At 48.0% G+C, this 21,033-nt stretch overlaps 1 protein-coding gene across 4 annotated transcripts in view; it reads right to left on the bottom strand.

Annotated features, from left to right (window-relative positions):
• Positions 1 to 5,083: 5,083 nt before the first annotated feature.
• The window catches only part of TBL1X (transducin beta like 1 X-linked), a 258,701-nt gene continuing 242,751 nt past the window's right edge, over positions 5,084 to 21,033 (bottom strand). For 3 of the 4 annotated variants that reach the window (XM_025371822.1, XM_025371824.1, XM_025371823.1), the window contains 6 exons: positions 19,382 to 19,503; positions 15,471 to 15,545; positions 15,033 to 15,160; positions 13,048 to 13,213; positions 9,818 to 9,919; positions 5,087 to 8,586 (listed from right to left, as the gene is read on the bottom strand). In XM_025371822.1, the coding sequence (XP_025227607.1) occupies positions 8,560 to 8,586; positions 9,818 to 9,919; positions 13,048 to 13,213; positions 15,033 to 15,160; positions 15,471 to 15,545; positions 19,382 to 19,503 (620 nt within the window). In that variant the 3' untranslated portion in view covers positions 5,087 to 8,559. Of the gene's footprint in view, positions 8,587 to 9,817; positions 9,920 to 13,047; positions 13,214 to 15,032; positions 15,161 to 15,470; positions 15,546 to 19,381; positions 19,504 to 21,033 lie in introns of all 4 variants that reach the window. The other variant, XM_025371821.1, reaches the window with a different exon arrangement.

Raw genomic sequence — 21,033 nt, 5'->3', positions numbered from 1 at the left:
AAAAAAAAAAAAAAAAAAAAAAAAAAAAAAAAAAAAAAAAATCACTGAAAAATGAAAAGATGAAAATGAAAAACAGAAACGTTATTTCTCAACATAGGCTCCATCAAGGTCAAGATACTTTGTAAGTGATGACACCAGCCATGTAGTCCATCCCTAAAGAACTGAGGGTCCTGGGAATTTAACCATGTCAGTGCAGTCTTTTTTACACTATTAACTGAAGAAAAATGGGTGCCCTTTAAAGATTAGGAAAGAAAAATAAGTCAGAAGGAGGCAAATCAGGAATGTAAGGTGGATGTCTAGTGATTTCTCATCGAAACTCTTGCAGAATTGGCCTTGTTTGATGAGAGGAATGAGCGGAAGCATTGCTGTGGTGGAGGACTCCCTGGCAAAGCTTTCCAGGACATTTTTCTGCTAAAGCTTTGGCTAATTTTCTCAAAACATTCTCATAACAAGCAGATGTTACTGTTCTTTGGCCATCCAGAAAGTCAACAAGTAAAATGCCTTGAGCATCCTGAAAAACTGTTGCCCTGACCTCTGCTCTTGGCCAGTCTGCTTTGCTTTGACTGAACCACTTTTGCCTCCTGGTAGTCATTGCTTTGATTGTGCTTTGTCTTCAGGATGGTAATGGGAAATCCATGCTTCATCTCCTGTTACAATTCTTCAAAGAAATGCTACAGGATCTTGATCCCATTTGGTTAAAATTTCCATCAAAAGCTCAGCTTTTGTCTGCAGCTGACCTGGGTGCAACAGTTTTGGCACCTATAGAGTGCAAAGTTTGCTCAATTTTAATGTTTCAGTCAGAATTGTGTAAGATGAACCAGTTGAGATGTCTATGGTGTTGGTTATTGTCTGTACTGTTAATTGCTTGTCCTCTTCTATTAGGGCATGAACAAGATAAATTTTTTCATCACACCTTGATGTGGATGGTTTGCCACGGTGGGCTTCATCTTAAACATCATCTCATCTATTCTTAAAATGAGTTATCCACCATTTGTAAACTGATTTATTTAGGGCACTGTTTCCATAAACTATTCATAAAGCATCAATGATTTCACCATTTGTCCACTCAAACTTCATAAATTTGATGCTTGCTCTCATTTCAATTTTAACAATTTATGTTGCTCTGATAGAGGCTCTTTTCAGGCTGATGTCTTATCCTTTTTAGTACCTCAAACTAGATCCTGTTAAGACAGGTTATAACAAATTAGTATGAGTTTATGTTGATGCAAAACGTTTTTGAAATCCATGTATAGTTTTTTCATAATATGTATGTCCATGAACTTTTTGAAGCTCTTTTTTTTTCCTCCCCAAAATGTTGCAGCATGCAGTGGGATTATAATCCACCACTATGTATATAGAAAAGCAAGACAGAACTATCTTCTCAGGACACTGCAGACAGCTCTGCCATGTGACACCTCCCTTCATATCAAGATTAGGACTCCTTTTCTTCTAGAAGAGTCCAGCAAGTTTCTGCATTTGCACTTCTGGAGTCACAAGGCTGCAGATGAATTATGAACACAACATGAGGTAGTGCCTGCCCAGGGCTGTCCCAGCTCTCTGGATAACCATTGCTTCACCTTCCCAGGGTGAGCCTGGGCTAGGCCACGCTGACCTTGATCAAAGGTATCAAGGAGATGTGAAGTTTTAGATTTTCTAGGGGAATCTGCATCCTTCATCTAAGTAGTGCCATTCTGTCCGCCCTCTCCCCCAGGATCAGAAGCCCTTCCTCTGTTTCAGGATCCCCTCTTACCTGATGAAGCAGTCCCACCACCCCATTCAAAAAGCAAAGAGGCCAGCTGCTGGCTTTTCCAGCCTCCCTTGCAGCTAGAGCAAGGCATGTGACCTGGCAGAGCCAATCAGGCATGTCTTACATGTTAGAAGCTTGTGCCTCAGGGAATGGGCTGCAGAGAAACACTTCTGAAGCCTTGGCAGCAGGCAGGCCAACTTTGGGAGGTAGCATTGGGTATGCCTCCAGGGCCAGTCCAGCATCCAGTATCGGGGTGTGGGCAGCACCCAGTTCCATCTCTCATCTTCATGAGCCTAGTCCTGTAGACTGCTCTTGGCGGTTCCTATCTGGCCTCTGATCCCAGTTCTCTGGTTTCTTAAAGCTGCCCAATATCTGGCTCATTCATTCCTGTGGGCTTACGTTAGCTAGAGTCAGGTTCTGAAGCTCTCAAACAAGAACCCTGAGATCTGAGTATCCAGCCAAGATGAGGACTCCCAGATGGGGCACCAAGCATCACCAGCTGATATTCATGCATATGTCATCTTTAACCTAGTGAGCTGAGTGAGAGGGTGAGGCACTGGGCCAGGCCTAGGTACTGGGGACAGAAAAATTATCAGGATGTGTATTAAGGCAACCTAGGGAATGAGGAGACAACAGAGCAAACAAATGATGAACTGAGATGATGGCCAGCCTTGGTTCTGAGTGACTTCCCTGTAAGGCTGGTTACTGCAGGGGATGTGCTTGTTCTGTTACTGTTTAAAGATGGCAGGTGCTCAAGTACCTTGGGGTGCTACAGGAATGATCCAGTGGAGATAAAGCGATGATTATGATGGAAGGAAAGTTCTTGAAGAAGTGAGAAGGAACTGGGATCTACAGCTAGGAGTTTGGGTTGGCCTGTGACAAGAAGGCAACAACACAGGTGTAGCTGGGAGCATAGTTTGGGTGGAAAGGGGAGACTGTTCCCATCAGATAGCTTTCACTTGATTTTAATTTCCTGGCCAGTTTATCAATTCCACCATCAATTTTTTCTTTTTTTTTTTAAGAGACAGGGTTGGCGGGGCATGGTGGCTCACACCTTTAATCTTAGTACTTTGAGGCTGAGGTGGATCACTTGAGGCCAGGAGTTCAAGACCAGCCTGGCCAACATGTGAAAAAACCATCTCTACTAAACATACAAAAATTAGCTGGGCGTGGTGGCACACACCTATATCCCAGCTACTCAGGAGGCTGAGACATGAGAATTGCTTGAGCCTGGGAGGCAGACGCTACAGTGAACCAGGACAGCACCACTGCACTCCCCGCTTGGTGACAGAGCGAGACCCTGTCTCAAAAAAAAAAAAAAAAAAAAAAAAGAGAGACAGAGTCTTGCTGTCACCCAGGCTGGAGTGCAGTGGCGCCATCGTGGTTCATTGCAGCCTCGATTTTCTGGGCTCAAGCGATCTTCAGTGTCCCAAGTAGCTGAGACCACAGGCACTCGCCACCACGCCCAGCTAATTTTTATGTAGAGATAGGGGTCTCACCATGTTGCTCAGGGTAAAAAACCTTTTAGTAGCCTATTAATTTGCTCCATTTCACAGTAAGATATCATCATGTGCAGGTGTGTTGTTACGAAAGAACGCATACACCCAGCTGTTTGTTTCCCACAGTGTCTCAAGATAAGTACCTTTTGCATAATAACTCTGTTCCTAACCAAAGCCTCCATTCTCCAGAGTATTTGTTTCACGTTCTAGCTGAAGGTTGGTCCTACAGATAACATCCTCCCTCCCCATACCCACCATTCCTTCTCTACATTATTCTCCAGATGGAACTTCTTGCCTTGCTTACCATGCGGTAGATGAGACACTTCAGAGACAAAGGATCCACACTGGACAAAAACTGGCTCAGTCATCTTTTTTAAGGGCACAAATCTGTTCTCCACCCCCTCCTACCCTTTTCCTGTACTTCACAAGGGACTTCCAGGTTTCCACCAGACACCCATCATCAACAGTCAGCTTCCAGAGAGAGTTTGTGCACAGAGAGCTTTCTGTGAACACAAAGAATGTTCTCTGATACCCTTTTGAAACAGCACCAAGATGGGGCAATTTAAAAAAAAAGCGAGATCTCTGTTTAGTGAGCTGAAACTTAGATTCCTACAATAAAGGAGGAGCTTCAATGGATGGGGGAAACCTTTTGAGACTCACTGCAGGGAAGGGTTCCATCCATCTGAAGATTTAAGTTATATAAATTCTGGCAATCGTGGTCCCAATCAAGTTTCCTTTATATCACGAAGAAACCCATTTAGAGCTAGTCATACGGCATTCTTAGGGGAGCCACCAAAGCCACCCGCCACGCATGCATTTATCCTGGGAACTCTGCTGCACGCTTTGTGGTCTGCCCACTGTTTCCATGCGGTTCTTCCCGAGGTGTCCCAGGGTTCTGCAGTACCCCCCAGCGTGCCCCAAATCCACCTACCTGGCAACACACTTGCTCCACTTGGCAGGGCCTAAGAGAAAAATGAAAATGAGCAGGTGAACCCCAGAAAACACCGGGAGATGGGATAGGTTTTTCTCTAAAGGTGACAATTGCTCATATAATATTCAGCCTTCAGTTGCCAATTCAAGACCTGAATTTGGGATTTGGTCCCTGCAAAAATCTGGATCATCAGTGAAGGCCACAGGCATGCTTGGATCTTTCCCAGGGAATCACCACAGAGGCCTCTACACCCCCAGCCATCTGCTTTGTCCTAGTGCGGAACAAGCAGGATTTGAGGGAAATGACACCGTGACTTTGTCTGGCGCTCATCTGCAAAGTGAAACCTTAGACTAACAGTAAGGCCATCTCTTCGCCTCCTGGAAATCTACAGCCTCCTTCAAAGAATGCGGATAGCAATATCCATTCACTAATTACACTATTTAACCACCTATTAATTAAGGCAGCATAAATGAAGACATGCACAAAGCAAATGTCGATCAATGTTTGCCACATGTTGGTTTGCACCATGCAGACGTCCATGTCCAAAGTCGCCCCATCCTGATAGGTTCTGCAAATTACTCAGGGCTAATTCGGCAACTCAAACTCCCGGTCAATCAATCCGCTGATGAGAGAATATTCATTTGCTTTGACTTTTTCCAACAGCCAGCCTGAAAGGAAACACACTAAAAAGCACGCTCCCTGGACGGAACCACCCTTCAGAATAGCAGGTGGCTGCTGTGACCGCCATGTCACTGCATTCTTACCCCAGCTCCCTATCTCAGACAGCAATCCTAAACAGAGGCACTCAAGGTACTTCCTTCTGGAGAAAATACAGAGCTCTTCAGTCATTCAGTCAACGTGGGCCCGAGAGTTCCACGGCGAGAGGAAGAAAGCACATCCACCAAGTTCTCTAATATCAAAATAGAGCAATTTATTCAAGACACTGAATATGATCTGTTGATTCTCTCTTGAAACAAATGAGCTACAACACGCAAGGTGATTTTTTTTTTTTTTTCTTCAAAGAGCGTGAGGGTGAGTACAGGCGGCGGGGGGAACGGAACGGTGGTCGATGTCATCTGAACAGAATAGGAAAATTGCCGATAGAGAACACATCTGGCTGTACGTCTGACACAGACAATAAAAACTGCACAAGCCAGAATGCAAAAACTTCAGTGAGTGGCGGAAGGAACATTTCTGCATTTGACAAGAAACATAAGCTTTTTTTTTTTTTTTTTTTTTTAAATGGCGGAACAAAAGGTTAAAAAAGAGAAAAGCAACAAGAACAAAGCAGACCCTTACATTGGACAAAGTGCACTTCACTTGGCTCTATGATCTATTTCTTAGAAAGACTAAACAAAAGTCAAGTCCTACGGTGTCGCGAGGGGTCAGAGGGTTTCACCCTGTAACGTCCGGCCCTTTTGGTCCCCCTTGGGGCAGCATCCCTTTCCCAGGTGTGTGCTGGACCTGACTCTCGGTCACTTTGAACCCAACCAAAGACTCCAGGAAGGTCTGTCATGCTATGTCTGCTTTCAAGGTCAAGTTTGGTCACTAAGACTTAGGCATTCCTCACCATGTTTTAAGAGCTGTAAACAACATTGAACAATAACATTCCACAGGCCATTTCTTGATTACAGGGATGACTCTACCAACATTCCAGCAGCAGAGAGGCTAAGTAGTGGTGTGCAAATGCTGGAGGCTCCGGCAACGGCTGTCCGTGGTGTCATCCTGCTGAGAACGGGGATGGATGTGACTGCTAGCTGCATCTCATGCTTGGGTTTGCTTGCAGCTGCAGGCTGGGGAAGCCAGGGATGGAGCCTGGGGTCCGAGGCCTCCCAGCCCAGGTTTCTACCTAACAACTCTGATGTGGTTTACATTCATCAAGACTAAACCCATCCCTTGGGAGAGACCCTGGCTACCGACATTCATGTGAAGATTGTCTAGTGAATCGCTTGCGACACATCCCACCGTCACCATCCCACAGTTGTTTCTGGTTTGTCAAGCACAAGCCATGTCTAACGACAGGCTGGCCTTTGACAGCAGATGCTCTGCAAAGATGAGTGCGTTTTTATTTGGGTGGGGTAGTGGCGTCTTCTGGACCCCAACAAACTGTACCCTAAACTTCACGGAGTCCTTGGGATGGGAAATCACCTCATCCGGGGACACCGGCTATCTTCAAAGATGGGGGCGGCGACTCCACATCGCTGTGACCTTCTTTGCTAAGCGTTTCAGAAACAGCCCGAATAAGACACTCATCTCAGAACCAGGGCACTTTTTGGTCTTCTGGGGCATGAATAATTCACATACCCAAGTGGAGGCCAATCAATGATCTGAGAATGATCGACGCACCCTGGCTTTTGCAGGTGGTCCTGGCACATTCCAAGTTCCACAGGAAGCCCTGGCCCTTCCCTGACGGCTGGCTTTTGGCTCTGCAGATGGATGCCACCTTCACAGTAACACCGTCTCGCTGCTGGAACACACAGCAGATTGCACCCTACCCACTGCTGGTGACGCAGCAGCCCCCACGGGCCGGGCCAGCTTCCTCAGCCCTTCTGCCCACAGGAAAACCAATGGGAAAAGAGGCCCTTGTCCTTCGGCCTTTTCCCCCTTGCTAATGAAAAAAATAAGTCAGTGTCGGGTTATGACAGCAAGCAGACGAAGGTCACCAGATTCACTGAAATGAAGCTCTTCTAGGAACACAAAGCCTGAATTTTTCAAAAACAGCAAAAAGATTGATTATTGAAAAAAGATCTTTCTCCTAGTCTTCTGTGAGAGAAAGAAATTATTAAGATGGCAGAAATTATTAGCGACGTTCTACCTCTATAATTCATGTTCGGAACTGAAAATCTTCCTTCTGCATTCGTTTCTGTCAGCGTTAGATGAAGTGACATGCGGGGGGGCCTCTATGTCAGCTCTGCAAGGACTTGCCAAGCCTGCTCTTCAAGAACTGACCATCGGTCGTTATACGGCTGTGGGAAAGACGCAGCCAACACGCCTAATCCAGCCGAGCTGTGACGGCTTCTGCAGTACCTTATGGTTCTGCCAATGCTCCCTCGAGGCCAGAGGGCGCACGGCTCTTCACGGCTTTCCTGCTGGCTGCCAAGGTACGCGCGTACACACCAAAAGATGCAAGGTTCTTCTTCCACACGGCATGGCTGGGACCTCCCTCACTGGCTGCAGTGCAATCTCGCTGCTGACCCCTAAGGCTGACCGTTGTCCAGCCAGAGTCCTCCTGACCACCTTTCCTGAGGCTGAGGGGAAAGCCAGGGGCTCCCTCAGGCCCTGCCTGTGGCTTCTTCAGTTCTTTTGAAAACATGAATCACACAAAGCTCTCTCTGTCTGATGGCCATTTTAAGATTTTAAAACTGTTTTAACATAAAAATATTTTTTTTTCCAAAAATACTCCAGGCTCTTTCTAAGTCATTTTTTTCCTCCTGTAAAAAGCCCCCTGCCCTGCCTTCTTACATAAAGCACTTACTACGCGCCAAAGTGCCCTTGAGACCTAAGATCTGAAGCAACTATGAGAAAGGTACAGAGGGAGGGAGGGGGGGAGAGAGAGCGAGCACGCCAGTGAGAAAGCGAGCGTGAGCGCGAGCGCGAGGGGAGGAGAGGGTGGGAGAAGGCGGAAGGGGGAAAGCTGTCCACGGGAGACTGTCTTCATGTGAACTGGGCTGCGTCTCTTGAGGCTGCACTGAAAAAGCAGAGCTGACCAGACAGAGTGGAAAGGCAGGGGTAGGGGGAGAGGCAACACAGGGAAGAGACAACAAGCCCAAGACAGCTTTCATCTCAGACGGAAGGCCCCCAGAAGATAGAATTCCAGCCGATAGAAAAACCACCCAATGAACAAAGAAGATTCTAGAAAATAGAAAGTGTTGGGATTACAAAGTTACACGTCATTGGTACAAACTGGTCTTTGAACATCCTTTGTGAGAGCAACTGTAGTGTCCAAATCGTTAGGGAAAACAAAAAAAAATCTCAAGGAGGAGGTTTTCCCCCTTCCCTGTTTGGTTTATCACAGCATTTTGCTTTTTTTTTTGGCACAGCTTTTTACATTTCTTTCCATTCAGTCATCACAGAGCCTGTTCCGGGTGGAAACCAATCCACACGCCTCGAGCTGGTGACTTTCTGCTTCCCAGGCTGAATATCCTCAGTGGAAACCATTCTATCCCCGTGTGATATGATTTGCTTCTGTTTTTGCTTGCCTTTAAAAAACTTCTTGATGAAGATTACGAAAACATATAGACTCCTGCGGCCAGAGACGAGTTGGTTTCAGAGTATACTCTAACGCAAGTCAAGTTCGTACAGTTTTGGAGAACAGAGCTGCAACCCTACACATTCATGGCTGGTCATCAGAATTCTTTTCTTTTTTCCATAGTATTTTGTGATTACTTCCGCAGATCCAAAACGCAAACCTGGAAGGAAACACAAAGCACCTGTCATCTCGAGAGACAAAACAAAGATGCCTTTAGAGTGAGAAGTCGGCAAGCTACGGTCCCCATGCCCAATCTAGCCCTCCACCGATGTTTCTCAGTAAAGTTTATTGGAACATCGTCATGAAGGGTCAGAGAAGCTCTCATAGCAGACTGGCATCTGGACATTGGACCGAGCAAACTGAAGCAAACAGCACAGAGCAGAAAGGCCAGGTTAAGGGTAATGACAGGAATTAACAGAGTGGCAGAGACCATCGTGGGGCAGATGACAACATGAGCCCAAGTATACGGCCTCTGACAACATTTGGGGACTACACTGACACTTGGCCAGTCAGCCAGAATGCCGCTTGCCCCAGAGGTCAGGGCAACCTCAAGTCCAGGGGAAAATAAGAAATCCAGATGCCCCATGGGAGGAGAGGAGAGCCCAGGAGACCTGCAGGATGGCCACCAGAGGCCCGGGCTCGTCAGCCGCAGCATGGGTGACAATTGTGGCCACCCTATGCACGGTAGGAGGTTTAGCAGCATTGCTAAGCTCCACCCACGAGATGCCAGTGGCATCCCCATCTAAGCACAGTCATGTGCCACATAATGATGTTTCCAGCAACAATGCACCGCACAGAAAGCAGTGGTCCTGTAAGACTGTAACTCTTATTCCTGCTGAACCTTTTCTATGTTTAGATGGATCTAGACGCACAAATGCTTACCACTGTGTTCTAGTTGCCTACGGTATTCAGTATGGCCACCTGCCGTCCAGGTTTGTAGCCTGGGAGCAATAGGCTCTACCATACAGCCTAGGTGTGTGACAGGTATTGTCATCTAGGTTTGTGTCAGTCACTCTGTGATGTTCAGACCAAGATAAAAGTGCCTAATGACACATTTCCCAAAATGTTCCCATCATTAAGCGACACATGACTGTAGTGACAACCTCAAATGGCTCCAGATATTGTCTAATGTCCTCAGAGGTGCAGAATCACCCTGGTTGAGAACCAACAATTTGACTGAGAAAATGTTGACTAGAAGGACATTCTGGAAGGGACAAGGAGAAGGCCATTCCCAGATGTGGTACCAACTCAGATGGGATCCAGCCCAGAAGCTTCCTCTGGCACTGGGCTAGGCCCTTCAGGACACGAACGCTGCACATGCCCTCGAAGCTCACTTCGGCATCAGCCGCCCCCAACACCCCACTCTCCAGCCAACCAGAGGTGTTGCTTACAGAGCCGTCGGATGCGCTGGCGCCCACTTTGTCTCCTCGGGCGTTCCAGCACACTTCGAAGATGCCGCCAGTGCCTCGGTAGCTGTGGACGAGATTTCCACTCTGCAAAGCAAAGCAGCTGTCACTCACAATGATGCAAGGGGCGCCTGCGACAGATGCAGTTGTAGAACGTGTGCTCCTCCTGCCCTGGTGTTTGGTCATGAACATTTTCAAGCACGGTAAAATTTAAGGGTTTTCAGTAAGGACTCTGGGGGCTGTGGAGATGTATCTCTAGGACTTCCCACCACAGGGAGTAAACCTGATTACTTATGCCTGTGGAATCTGCCACCACATGTGTGTGGATTCTGAGGTTGCGCCCAGCTGAGGACTGACGGAGGCAGGAGATCATGGCAGTCATCTGCTGAGACTCAGACTCATCTGGTGGGTAAGTGGCTCATGGACTCTCCATCAGCATGGCCAAAACTTTCTACTGACCTGTAGGGCCATCCCTGACTCTTCCTACCCTTCCCGTCTCCTTCCCAGGGTCAGACTGGCCTTATGGTCTGAATTCTCCCTTCCCCCTACCTCCCTCCCTGTTTCCATCACAGCTCCTCAATAAATCTCTTGCCCATCTAATCCTGTTTTGGTGTCTGTTCCTTGGAGGACCTCAATGAATACAACGTAATGAATACCCCCACCCCAGTAGCAATGAAATTGACTGTAATTCACGATTACATGTATTAATATGCCAAGATGTTAAAATGTACCTATTTTGGGACATTTGAAAGAGCAAATACATAATATACATGTAATGGAAAACACCACAGACCATTGATTTCTGGTTTAAAACAGCATTAACTTGACAAATCTAAGAGGTGGGGGAAGTAGAGGCCTTTGAAAGAGTTGAATAAGGCCAGGCGAGGTAGCTGACCCTGTAATCCCAGCACTTTGGGAGGCCGAGGCAGGAGGACTGATTCAGCCCAAGAGTTCAAGACCAGCCTGGGCAACATAGAGAGACTTCGTCTCTACAAAAATTAATTTTAAAAAATAAAAAAGAGAGAAAGAGTCGAATAAGCCTTCACTCATGATTCACTAATGGTGACAGGCAGGAGAAATCTGAGGACTGAGACCAGGAGGGCTGTTGCAAATCCTCTGCTCAACTGGGCTCCTTAAAGGATGGTGTTCCATGAACTGAGAAAGGTGTATGTCAGCAGTATTATAGATAAGTATTTTTATAGTTGGAGAAAGATTAAAGTGGGCTTTAAGATTTCTCTCAAGAAAAATCCTAAGGATTTCTTGGCTGGGCACGGTGGCTCATGCCTGTAATCCCAGCACTTTAGGAGGCCGAGGTGGGTGGATCACCTGGGGTCAGGAGTTCAACACCAACATGGTGAGACCCCGTTTGTACTAAAAATACAAAAGTTAGCCGGGTGTGCTAGTGTGCGCCTGTAATCCCAGCTACTTGGGAGGCTGAGGCAGGAGAATTGCTCAAACCTGGGAGGCGGAGGTTGCAGTGAGCCAAGATGGCGCCACTGTACTAAAGCCTGGGTGACAAGAGTGAAACTCCGATCCAAAAAAAAAGAAAAATCCTAAGGATTTCTTTGATTTATAAAAAAGGGTTGAAACAATTCAGTGAGTTCTTGATAACAGGCTGTACCTAACTGATCATGTCATTTTTTTTGGATAATTGATGTGTTGTTTTTACAAATCCATCCATTACAATTTCTAGCAAGGATTTCATGACAAGAGACTCTTGCACACTAGTCCTGAGATGTGCGCTTCCCGGAGGGCTATCTAGGGCTGTGGGGCTGGGCTTGGCATCGGGTTGGCTCTACGCAGGGTCCACCATTTCCTTTCCTTCCCTGAGAGGATGTGGTTCACATGAGGTCCCTGGGAAGCCTGTGATCTCAGTGGACCACTTGCCAGTGAACAGGGCTCATCACCCATGAGTCCACAGGGGGAATGAACTTGAGGATGTAAATCCACCTGAATGTCAACCAAGCCAAAAGGAACCAAGAAGGCAGTGCAGATGAAAGGGGACGGGGGCAGGCTGTGTGATTCCTCCCTCCTGAGGCGAAAGGGACCCCTTCATTGTTTTCAACAGCTCCTAGCGTATCATCACCTGTCTGTCTTCCCTTAGAATAGAATCAAGTGCTGATGGCCCTCTATAATCTTTTACGCTATGCAGTGCTACTTCCCATCCATTTCTACACTTTACAGCTTGAATTCTTCTATCCTCAGGTGTGACCCAAGATACCCACAGCAGCCACCTTTATTTAAATCCTATGTCCTTTCAATCTCTGCTAAAAGGACAACCCAATATTGACATACCTTATGTCCTTAAACAGAACCTACTTTGATTTGAAAAATCGAGGTTGAGCGCAGTGGCTCACACCTGTAATCCCAGCGCTTTGGGAGGCCAAGGTGGGCGGATCACCTGAGGCCAGGAGTTCAAGACCATCCTGGCCAACATGTGAAACCCTGTCTCTACTAAAAATACAAAATTTAGCCAGATATGATGGCAGGTGCCTGTAATTCCAGCTACTCGGGAGGCTGAGGCAGAAGAATCGCTTGAATCTGGGAGGCAGAAGTTGCAGTGAGCCAAGATCGCGCTACTGCACTCCAGCCTGGTTAACAGAGTGAGACTCCGTTTCAAAACAAAACAAAACAAACAACAACAACAACAAGAAAACAAAACAGAAAAGAAAAATAGAAATGCCATGACAACAGCAAGCGCACATTCCTTCCCACTCCCTGGTCTGCTCCGTGGGGGAGCTGCAGGAGCTGGTGCGGGCAGAGGAGGTGGAGCTGGCCTCGACCCCATTAGCTGGTCCCCCACTCCCACCCTCCAGCTTCAGTATCTAGAGAGCAGCATTTCAGTGATAACTGCTAAGAAGAGGAAGAGGCAGGTGGAAGGTTTCATGCCATGGACTCAGAAAGTGAACAGAAGACAGTGGCTCCTTCGAGGAAGAACATGTGCCAAGGTGAGGGTTTGGAATCAAATGGCCAAGAGCCCTGATTACGGCAGACATGACGCCCTGCCTCAGGGAGGGGAGCTGCTGGAGGTGTCTGGTGGGGGAAGAGCTCACAACCCACGTGGGGTGCACGGTGGACAGCATCCACTGGGTCTGCCCGGGGAGCCTGGGCTTGCTCAACTCCCTCCGAGGCACTGCTCTGAAGCAAGGCACTGGAATTGTGGCTATTTGGGCATCCCTTACTGAAAGGATTTGGCATAGGGGTCAGGAGCTTACCTGAGTATTCCAGATATGGACGCATTTGTCAAAGGATCCGCTGGCCAAGTACTTCCCATCAGGGCTGAAAGCTACGCTGTAGACGGGCTCCTGATGCTTCGTGAGCGTGTGGATGCAGACGCCTCGCTCTATGTCCCACAGTCGCACCGTAGAATCAAACGAAGCACTAGCAAGGCAGGAGAGAAAGCAAAATCACGTACACATGGTGGTTTCAAACAGTTCTCCATAACATGTATCACATCTCCGGGAGCTGTTTTTCCCAGCTTTTATGTTTCAAAAGACAATCAACTGAGGAGATTTTTGTCTTCTAAAATATAACTTCCAAGTATTAAAAACAAAGCCATAGTCATTAAACAGAAAAAAGCTTTAATGGTCGTATTAGGGAAACAATTTGATATCTACATTTGTTTCCGCCTTTTATTTTTTTGAAATGGGGTCTTACTGTGTTGCCCAGGCTGGAGTGCAGTGGCACGATCATGACTCACTCCAGCCTCGAATTCCTGGGCTCAAGTGATCCTCCCGCCTCAGCCTCAGCAGAGAAGCTGCAACCATAGGTCCACGCCCAACTAATTTTTATTTTTTTATGTTTTATAGAGACGGGGTTTCACTATGTTGCCCCGGCTGGTCTTGAACCTCTGGGCTCAAGAGGTCCTCCTGCCTCACCCTACCAAACTGTTGGGATTACAGGTGTATGCCACTGCGCCCAGCCCTGTTTCTATGTTTTCTATAGACATAAATGGTAAATATTTTTGTAGAATATTTACCAAGTTTCCTAAAATGCCCCTACAATTTAAAACATGACATCTGTTATTACTAACTAAATTAATACAGATAGCCATATTTGGAAAAACAGCAAATTAAGTGAATAAACATTTAAAAAACTTTTTAGGCCAGGTACAGTAGACCATGCCTGTAATCCTAGTGCTTTGGGAGGCCGAGGTGGGAGGATCACTTGAAGCCAGGAGTTCAAGACCAGCCTGGGTAACATAGGGAGACCCTGTCTCTAAAAAGAAAAAAAAAGATTTAATCAAACAAGAATTAAAATATAATCACACCCACATATGTAATCACATGATTGAAAGCTGCAAATTTTAGTTATTTTCAAATTTAAAACAGTAATATCTATCACAAAGCTATTATCTGGCTTTCTTTCAGCAGGGACCCACTAGGTACCGGCATGCCCCTTTTATACTTGCTGACTAAAAGGGTAATTTATGTTCCTAATAGTACCACATGACGCAAAAGCACCTTCTGAGTCACCACAAAATGACTCGCGTGTGTAGTACTACATTACAGTTATTTAAGTGGGTTTTATGACAATTACTTGAAATATGAGAATTATGGCCTATGTGTTGCTTTTTTGGTTTCATCTCTCAGTGGATGCAGGAATTCTATCCTGTCCTCTCTAAGAGATGACCTTAATTCGAGCACTGTCGACAAGAGTTGGTGCTGCCTGGCTTGCTGCCCCTCAACTGTGGCTCTGCAGTCATGTTTCATGTTGGGTGGGTTTTTCTCTTCTTCTTCTTTGTTTAGAGACATGGTCTTGCTCTGTCACCCAGGCTGGAGTGCAGTGGTGTGATCACTGCGCACTGCAGCCTCAATCTCCTGGGCTCAAAGTCATCTTCCTTCCTCAGCCTCCTGAGTAGCTGGGTGGCACACGCCACCACACCTGGCTAATTTTTTGTAGAGATGGGGTTTCACCATGTTGCCCAGGCTGATCTGGAACTCTTGGGCTCAAGCTATCCTCCTGCCTTGGCCTCCCAGAGTGCTGAGATTATAGGCATAAGCCACTGTTGCCTGACTCAAAACCATCCTTACCTCAAAGGCAGGTGTTACTCGATAATTCTATCCTGGCCCCTTCAAAGTGAGCTACCACTTCGCTTCCTCTGAAGGGCTTCAACACACGGGCATGGAAACGCTTTAGCAAAATTTCCCGTTGTCTTTGCGTAGCACAGAGCTGTGCTGGCTGTGCTGCCTGCCCTTACCTTGCCAACATGATGTTGGAGTTTGGGTTGCTGGTGGCGGGCCCGGTGGGGCTCCACTTGATGGTGTAGATCTCTTTATTGTGAGCCTGAAGATCGTGGATGCACACCTCCTGTTTCATGCTCCAGATCTACAGAATACAGCAGCCACAACATGAGCAAAAGCCTTCCCTGCATCCAGGAACGATGTGGAATCATTCCTCCCGGGGGCACACATGGGGCCCATGGCAGGCTGGGGGGTGCACAGTGGCGAGAAAGGCTGTGGGGAGGCTGGGATTCTCAGTGGAACCACGACTGAGAAATCAAAGTTCACTGGATGACAGAGGAAGGGAGGGTGGTCAGTAATAAATAACCCTCATGGAAGAGTGACCGTGAGAACGGCGTCAAGTGCCCGGAGTTGTCTGGGATTAAACAGCCCACCCCCTGCCATGCCGACTCTACCTTCAATGTCATGTCATCTGAGCAGGAGGCCAGCAACATTCCAGAAGGATCCCATTTGATGGCGTTGACCTCGTTCTGAAAGAGAGCAGAGAGTCTGAAAAAGACATCAGGGCCTGTGAGCAGATGAGGCCGCCTTCCAGCAGGGGGCAGCAGTGCGTCACCGTCACTGCAGAAGGTCTTCGGCTTCACCCTGACATCAAAGAGCACAGCCCAACCAGCCATCTAGTTTCCTCTTTTTCTCACTTTGCCTTTTCATTTATATAAAACCACAGCCCTATACCACACATCACCAGCCACCCTCATCCATATTTCGTTAAGAAAAAAACCTTCCCTGATAGGAAGGCAGGCAAGTGAAGAATTCACGTACCATAAAACGCAGCAAATAAAACCAGTACAACCAGTTACTTTTTAAATTGGCCTTTGAAAATCACTTTCCTATGCACTTTTCTTTTTCAGACAGGGTATCACTCTGTCTCCCAGGCTGGAGTGCAGTGGCAGGATCACAGGTCCTTGCAGCATGAACCTCTTGAGCTCAAGCAATCCTCCTGCCTCAGCCCCCGAAGTAGCTGGGACTACAAGCAGGCACCACCATGCCATTTATGTATGTACGTATGTATTTATTGTATTTTTATAGAGACGGGGTTGCCCAAGCTGGTCTTGAACTCTTGGGCTCAAGCGATCCTCCCACCTCGACCTCCCAAAGTGCTGGGATTACAGGTGTGAGCCACCGCGCCAGGCCTCTTACGTACTTTTAGTGCAACAGTTCCTCCCCGTGACCACACCCATTAGAAGGTATTTCTCTCCTGCAGGCGAGTGGAGATGGAGGGAGGGGTAAATACGAGAAGTGAACCTTCAGCTATTGTGGAGTTCAAGCGGGGTTAGGGCTGATCCAGGTGGAAGATGGGCGACCCAAATGCACACACAGGCGGACACACATGTGCAAGGACAGTGAGAGGCAAGTGCTGAGTGGCACAAACGCACACGGCACAGGCAAAATCCTGGCTTGGGGTTCATGATCGGCACAGCTAGGTGGCAAAAAGCGCAGACTTAGGACACCTGGGGACCACGAGACTAAACCCTGCAGAATAAAGGTGAATGAATGTACCCGGGAGCCAAGGGAGACAGGGACACTCCCGAGACAGGCATGTATAAAAGAACCACCTGTGGCAAAGGCTCAGCTGGGGAACAGCCTGCCCAGGAGAAATGAGGGGACATGGCGTACCAGCTTGGGGCTCCCTCGGGCCCCATATATCCAGTACAGTCCCACTATGTGACACCTGCTGTCCCGGCCTAACAATTAACTAACTTCACACTCATGCTGGAGAGGGGGCTGAGGGGTGTGAGTACACGCACGCATAGGTGTCTGTGAGTGTGAAATGTGTGTGCCAAGGCCAGCAAGGGTGGCTCTGACTGCAGCCATTCAGAGGAAAACCTACGGGCCCAGGAATGTGGAGCCGCTCACCATGGGCCGTCCCTAGCCAAACCAACGCAAAGGAACAAATAACTTCCTGGGAGCGGATCCCTCGCTCTGCAATGCAAGCCCAAGTTCCTGGGCCACCTCCAGAGCTGGCCCATGGGTCTCCACTCAACCCCACTGAGCTAGAGCTTTGTTCAGGGCCATCAGCTGCATTAAGACCCACTTAAAGGGCCAAGGCCTGTGCTGGTGGCAAGGTCCTGGGCAGGACACCTGGGAACCACAGATAGTGTGTGCAGCTGTTAAAAATTTGCAGACAGTCCAGGGTTAGAGGAGAAATAAGTTTAGACTGGGACAAGAGAGTCAGTTTGGAGCCAAACAGATTTTAACAGGACGATAGGTGCCTGTGCTCTAAAAGCACCTTCCTTTGGGACAGGGACCCCTGGGCCAGGGGCAGGGAGAGGTAGACACTAGGGGAATGAGGACAAGGGAATTTACATTAGTTAAGTTAGTGGCACGATGGCAAATCTCCAGGGCCTGTGATCATCCTCCCCTGCTTTAACAGGGAACCCCCCGCCACCGCGGAGATATTCTGGGTGCTAGTGAGAGAAACGCAAGATGCCATGGTCCCAGCGTTGACGCACTCTGCATTTTCTGGGAGAGGCAGACATGCAGGCCAGCAGCTACTGCCAGGGCTGTGGCATTCACGTGGTCAATGGGAGCTCAAGGGGTGCCATGAATCCTCCCCAGGGCGTGCAGAGGATACGTGAACGGGCCTGGAGAGTGGGGAGGATTCTGTTTCAGACCAAGAGCTGCTGTGGTTCCAGGCAAGGCTCAGCGTGGGGCAAGGTGCTTGGCTGTATGTGTCGTTGGGAGGACAGAGGTACAGGGCATTTTTGGACACTAGCCCAAGGGCCCAGGAAAGGGAGGCTTTCTCCTCCTGCCAAGGTTGGAGGTCGAGGCTAGTGAATGGGTCTACCAGCAGATTGGAGATTGCAGAAGGTTAGAGACCACAGAAATTGGCTAATCTGAGAGAGATTTGGTGAAAGACCGGGAAGCCCTCAGAGGCCACACTGAGGAATCTGCTAAGTCAGCTGTTGTTCACACTGTCATTCCCTGGTATATCATGGGTTTTTTTTGTCAGCCTCTGCTTGTCTTTAGGATTTTCTCTGTCATTGATTCTGGTGTTTGATGACCATATGCCTAGGTGGACAGGTGTGGTTCCGTTTATATTTGTTCTGCTTGAAATTTGCTGAGCTTCTTGGATTAAATGTTGATGTTTTCCACCAAATTTAGGAAACCTTGGCCGTTAGTGCCTCACATGATTTTTCTGTTCCATTCTTTCTTCTCTCCCCATCACACATACAGGTTTAGGGTCCCTGATATTGTCCCGTAAGTCATTAAGCCTTTATGCAATTTTTCGATCTTTTATCTGTTCTTCAAATTGGCCAATTTCTATGCTTTCTAACCTTACTTCCACAATCTCCCATCTGCTGGTATACCCACTGATGTGCTTTAGATCTGTGTCCCCACCCAAATCTCAGGTGGAATTGTCATCCCCGATGCAGAGGTGGTGCCTGGTGTGAGGTGTCTGGATCATCTGCTACTCCTCCCACCTCTTGCCCCTGCTCTGGTCATGTGTGATGCCTGCTCCTGCTTCACCAACCGCCACGGTTGGAAGCTTCCTGAAGCCTCCCCAGAAGCAGATGCTGCCATGCTTCCTGTATAGCCTGAAGAACTGTGAGCCAGTTAAACCTCCTGTCTTATAAATTACCCAGTTTCAGGTATTTCTTTAGAGCAATGAGAGAATTGAGAACTGCCTAATATACCCACCTATTAAAACTTTCATTTCAAACACTGTATTTCTCAGTTCTCAATTCCTTTTTTTTTTTTTTTTTTATGTTTTAAAGAAACAGGGTCTTGCTCTGTTGCCTAGGCTGGAGTGCAGCGGTGCTATTGTAACTCACTGCAGCCTTCATCTCCTGAGATGTGACTACAGGTGTGCGTCACCATACGCAGCTAGCTACTTTTTAAAATTTTTTGTAGAGACAAGAGTCTTGCTATGTTGCCCAGCATGGCCTCAAACTCCTGGCCTCAAGCAATCCTCTGGCCTCAGACTCCCAAAGTGCTGGGATTATAGGCATAAGCCACCACACTTAGTCTCCATTTGTTTTTTAATGACATATCTTTTTCCATTCACTGCAGATGTGCCCCGTCTATTCATTCATTGTGAGCACCGTTTCCTTGATGTCCTCTACATGTTTCTCATAGCTACCTTAAAGGCTTTGCTGCCAAATCCACCATCTAGGTCATTTCTGAGTGAACTTCTCACTGCTGACCCCAAACTGGGTCAATCCAACCACCTTGGCTCAAATAGCCAAGGGGCGCAGAAGAGCTGGTCTGCTGCTGCAGTATCTTTTAATTCCAGGCACACAAGAATCGGCTCCCACATCACATTCTCACGAACTCGAGACCAGTGACAAGAGCTCTCACTTACTGTGTGTCCCTGGAAGGTTTTGACTGGGCGGTCACAGCCGAGCCTGCACACGTGGATACACATGTCTGTGCTACAGGAGGCGAAGGTCGTGTTGTTCTGCCAGTCCACATCAAGGGCAGGGGCTGCAGCAGGGAGGGAGAAAAGGAGTTATTCACTGTGTGCACAGCTCCATGGATTTACAACAATGAACAGCACAGTCAAGAAGCCTCTTTAGTTTACTTATTTATTTATTCTAGAGACAGGGCCTGCTCTGTCATCCAGGCTGGAGTGTACTGGTGTGATCATGGCTCACTGCAGCCTAGAATTCCTGGGCTCAAGGGATCCACCCACCTCAGCCTCCCGAATAGCGCACGCCACCACGCGTGGCTAATTTTTTTTTTTTTTGTAGAGACGAATTCTTGCTATATTGCCCAGGATGGCCTTGAACTCCTGACTTCAAACTATCCACCCTCCTCGGCCTCCCAAAGTGTTAGGGTTATAGGTGTGAGCCATTGCACCCAGCCAAGAAGCCCCATTTAGTGACATGATAAAAACACCTCAAGTGTGAACACAGTCTCTTTCTAAGACTTTAAAGACCCTCTCTTGCCACATTGGCAGGGATGACAAGATGTCCTGGGAGAGAGGCTCCATGACACTTCCTGCACCCCACGGCCTGCAGAATCTCCCGCTCCCATAGCACAGTTAAGAAGGGCAGGTGAGAGGGCCACCCTGCCTGCTCTGTACCTTGCTGCTTCCAGCGGCATCTCTACAGTGAGCTTGATTTTAGACAGAGAGGAGAAAATAGGAGAGGAAAGATTTCATGTCGTATGTTCATGATACCTCAATGTGAAAAATACTCTCCCATAACACATTAAGGCATCCCCTTAACTATGGGATAATTAGAGTCAATAAGAACCCCTTTGGGGACGAAATGGGACGCGTGCTTCAGGGCCTGTGACCAACACCCTCCCTCACTTTGGGTCTTTCCAAGTCCAGGTGGCTCAGGGTCACAAAGACAGAACAACGGGGAGCTGACACTCCCCTTGTCGTTTAGTTACAGCTATGGGTCTCATTCTCTACCTTCTGATTTCTTTTCTAGGATGGCAGCTGGGAATCCAACAACTTCCCAATGTACCAAAATGGCCAGGGCACTTGTTAAAAGCCAGGCCCTGGTTCTGTCCTCAGAGTGTCTGACTCCACAGGGCTGGACCATGCCCTGAGAGGCACTGGAAGCACAGGTGACAGCAAGGGCGCTGAAGTCCTAGCAACTGGACCTCATTCCTCATTCTGCCTCTTTACTGACGTGCAGCTGCAGGTTGACGGTTTCCTGGAGTCTCAGCTACACATGTGGATGTTGCCAGTAGCCCCAGACAAGGGGGAGCGAGACGAGGCATCTGAGGGGATCAGCAGTGCCCGGGACACGGAGTGCACTGGAGGTGTGGAAGGTCCCACGGTGGGGGCCACCGTGCACTCTCATCCTCTTCTGTTTCTGGGGAAGCGTGGCTTCAACTGCTCACTCCTGTCCTCTAGCAAAGAGTGGGTCTGCGGCTGGGAGCGAGCATCTCTTCCAACTTCTCTCAGGCGTCCACGGGCTTCAGGGGTCACCTGCATTCCTAGGGGCCAGCAAGGGCGCTGTGCTCAGGTCTCTGGTCTCTTTCCACTGTGGGGGCCAC

This window comes from Theropithecus gelada, chromosome X (assembly GCF_003255815.1).
Source record: "Theropithecus gelada isolate Dixy chromosome X, Tgel_1.0, whole genome shotgun sequence".
Taxonomy (NCBI): Eukaryota; Metazoa; Chordata; class Mammalia; order Primates; family Cercopithecidae; genus Theropithecus; species Theropithecus gelada.
The sequence above is the reverse complement of the archived record's forward strand: the minus strand, read 5'-3'. Positions and strand labels throughout refer to the sequence as shown.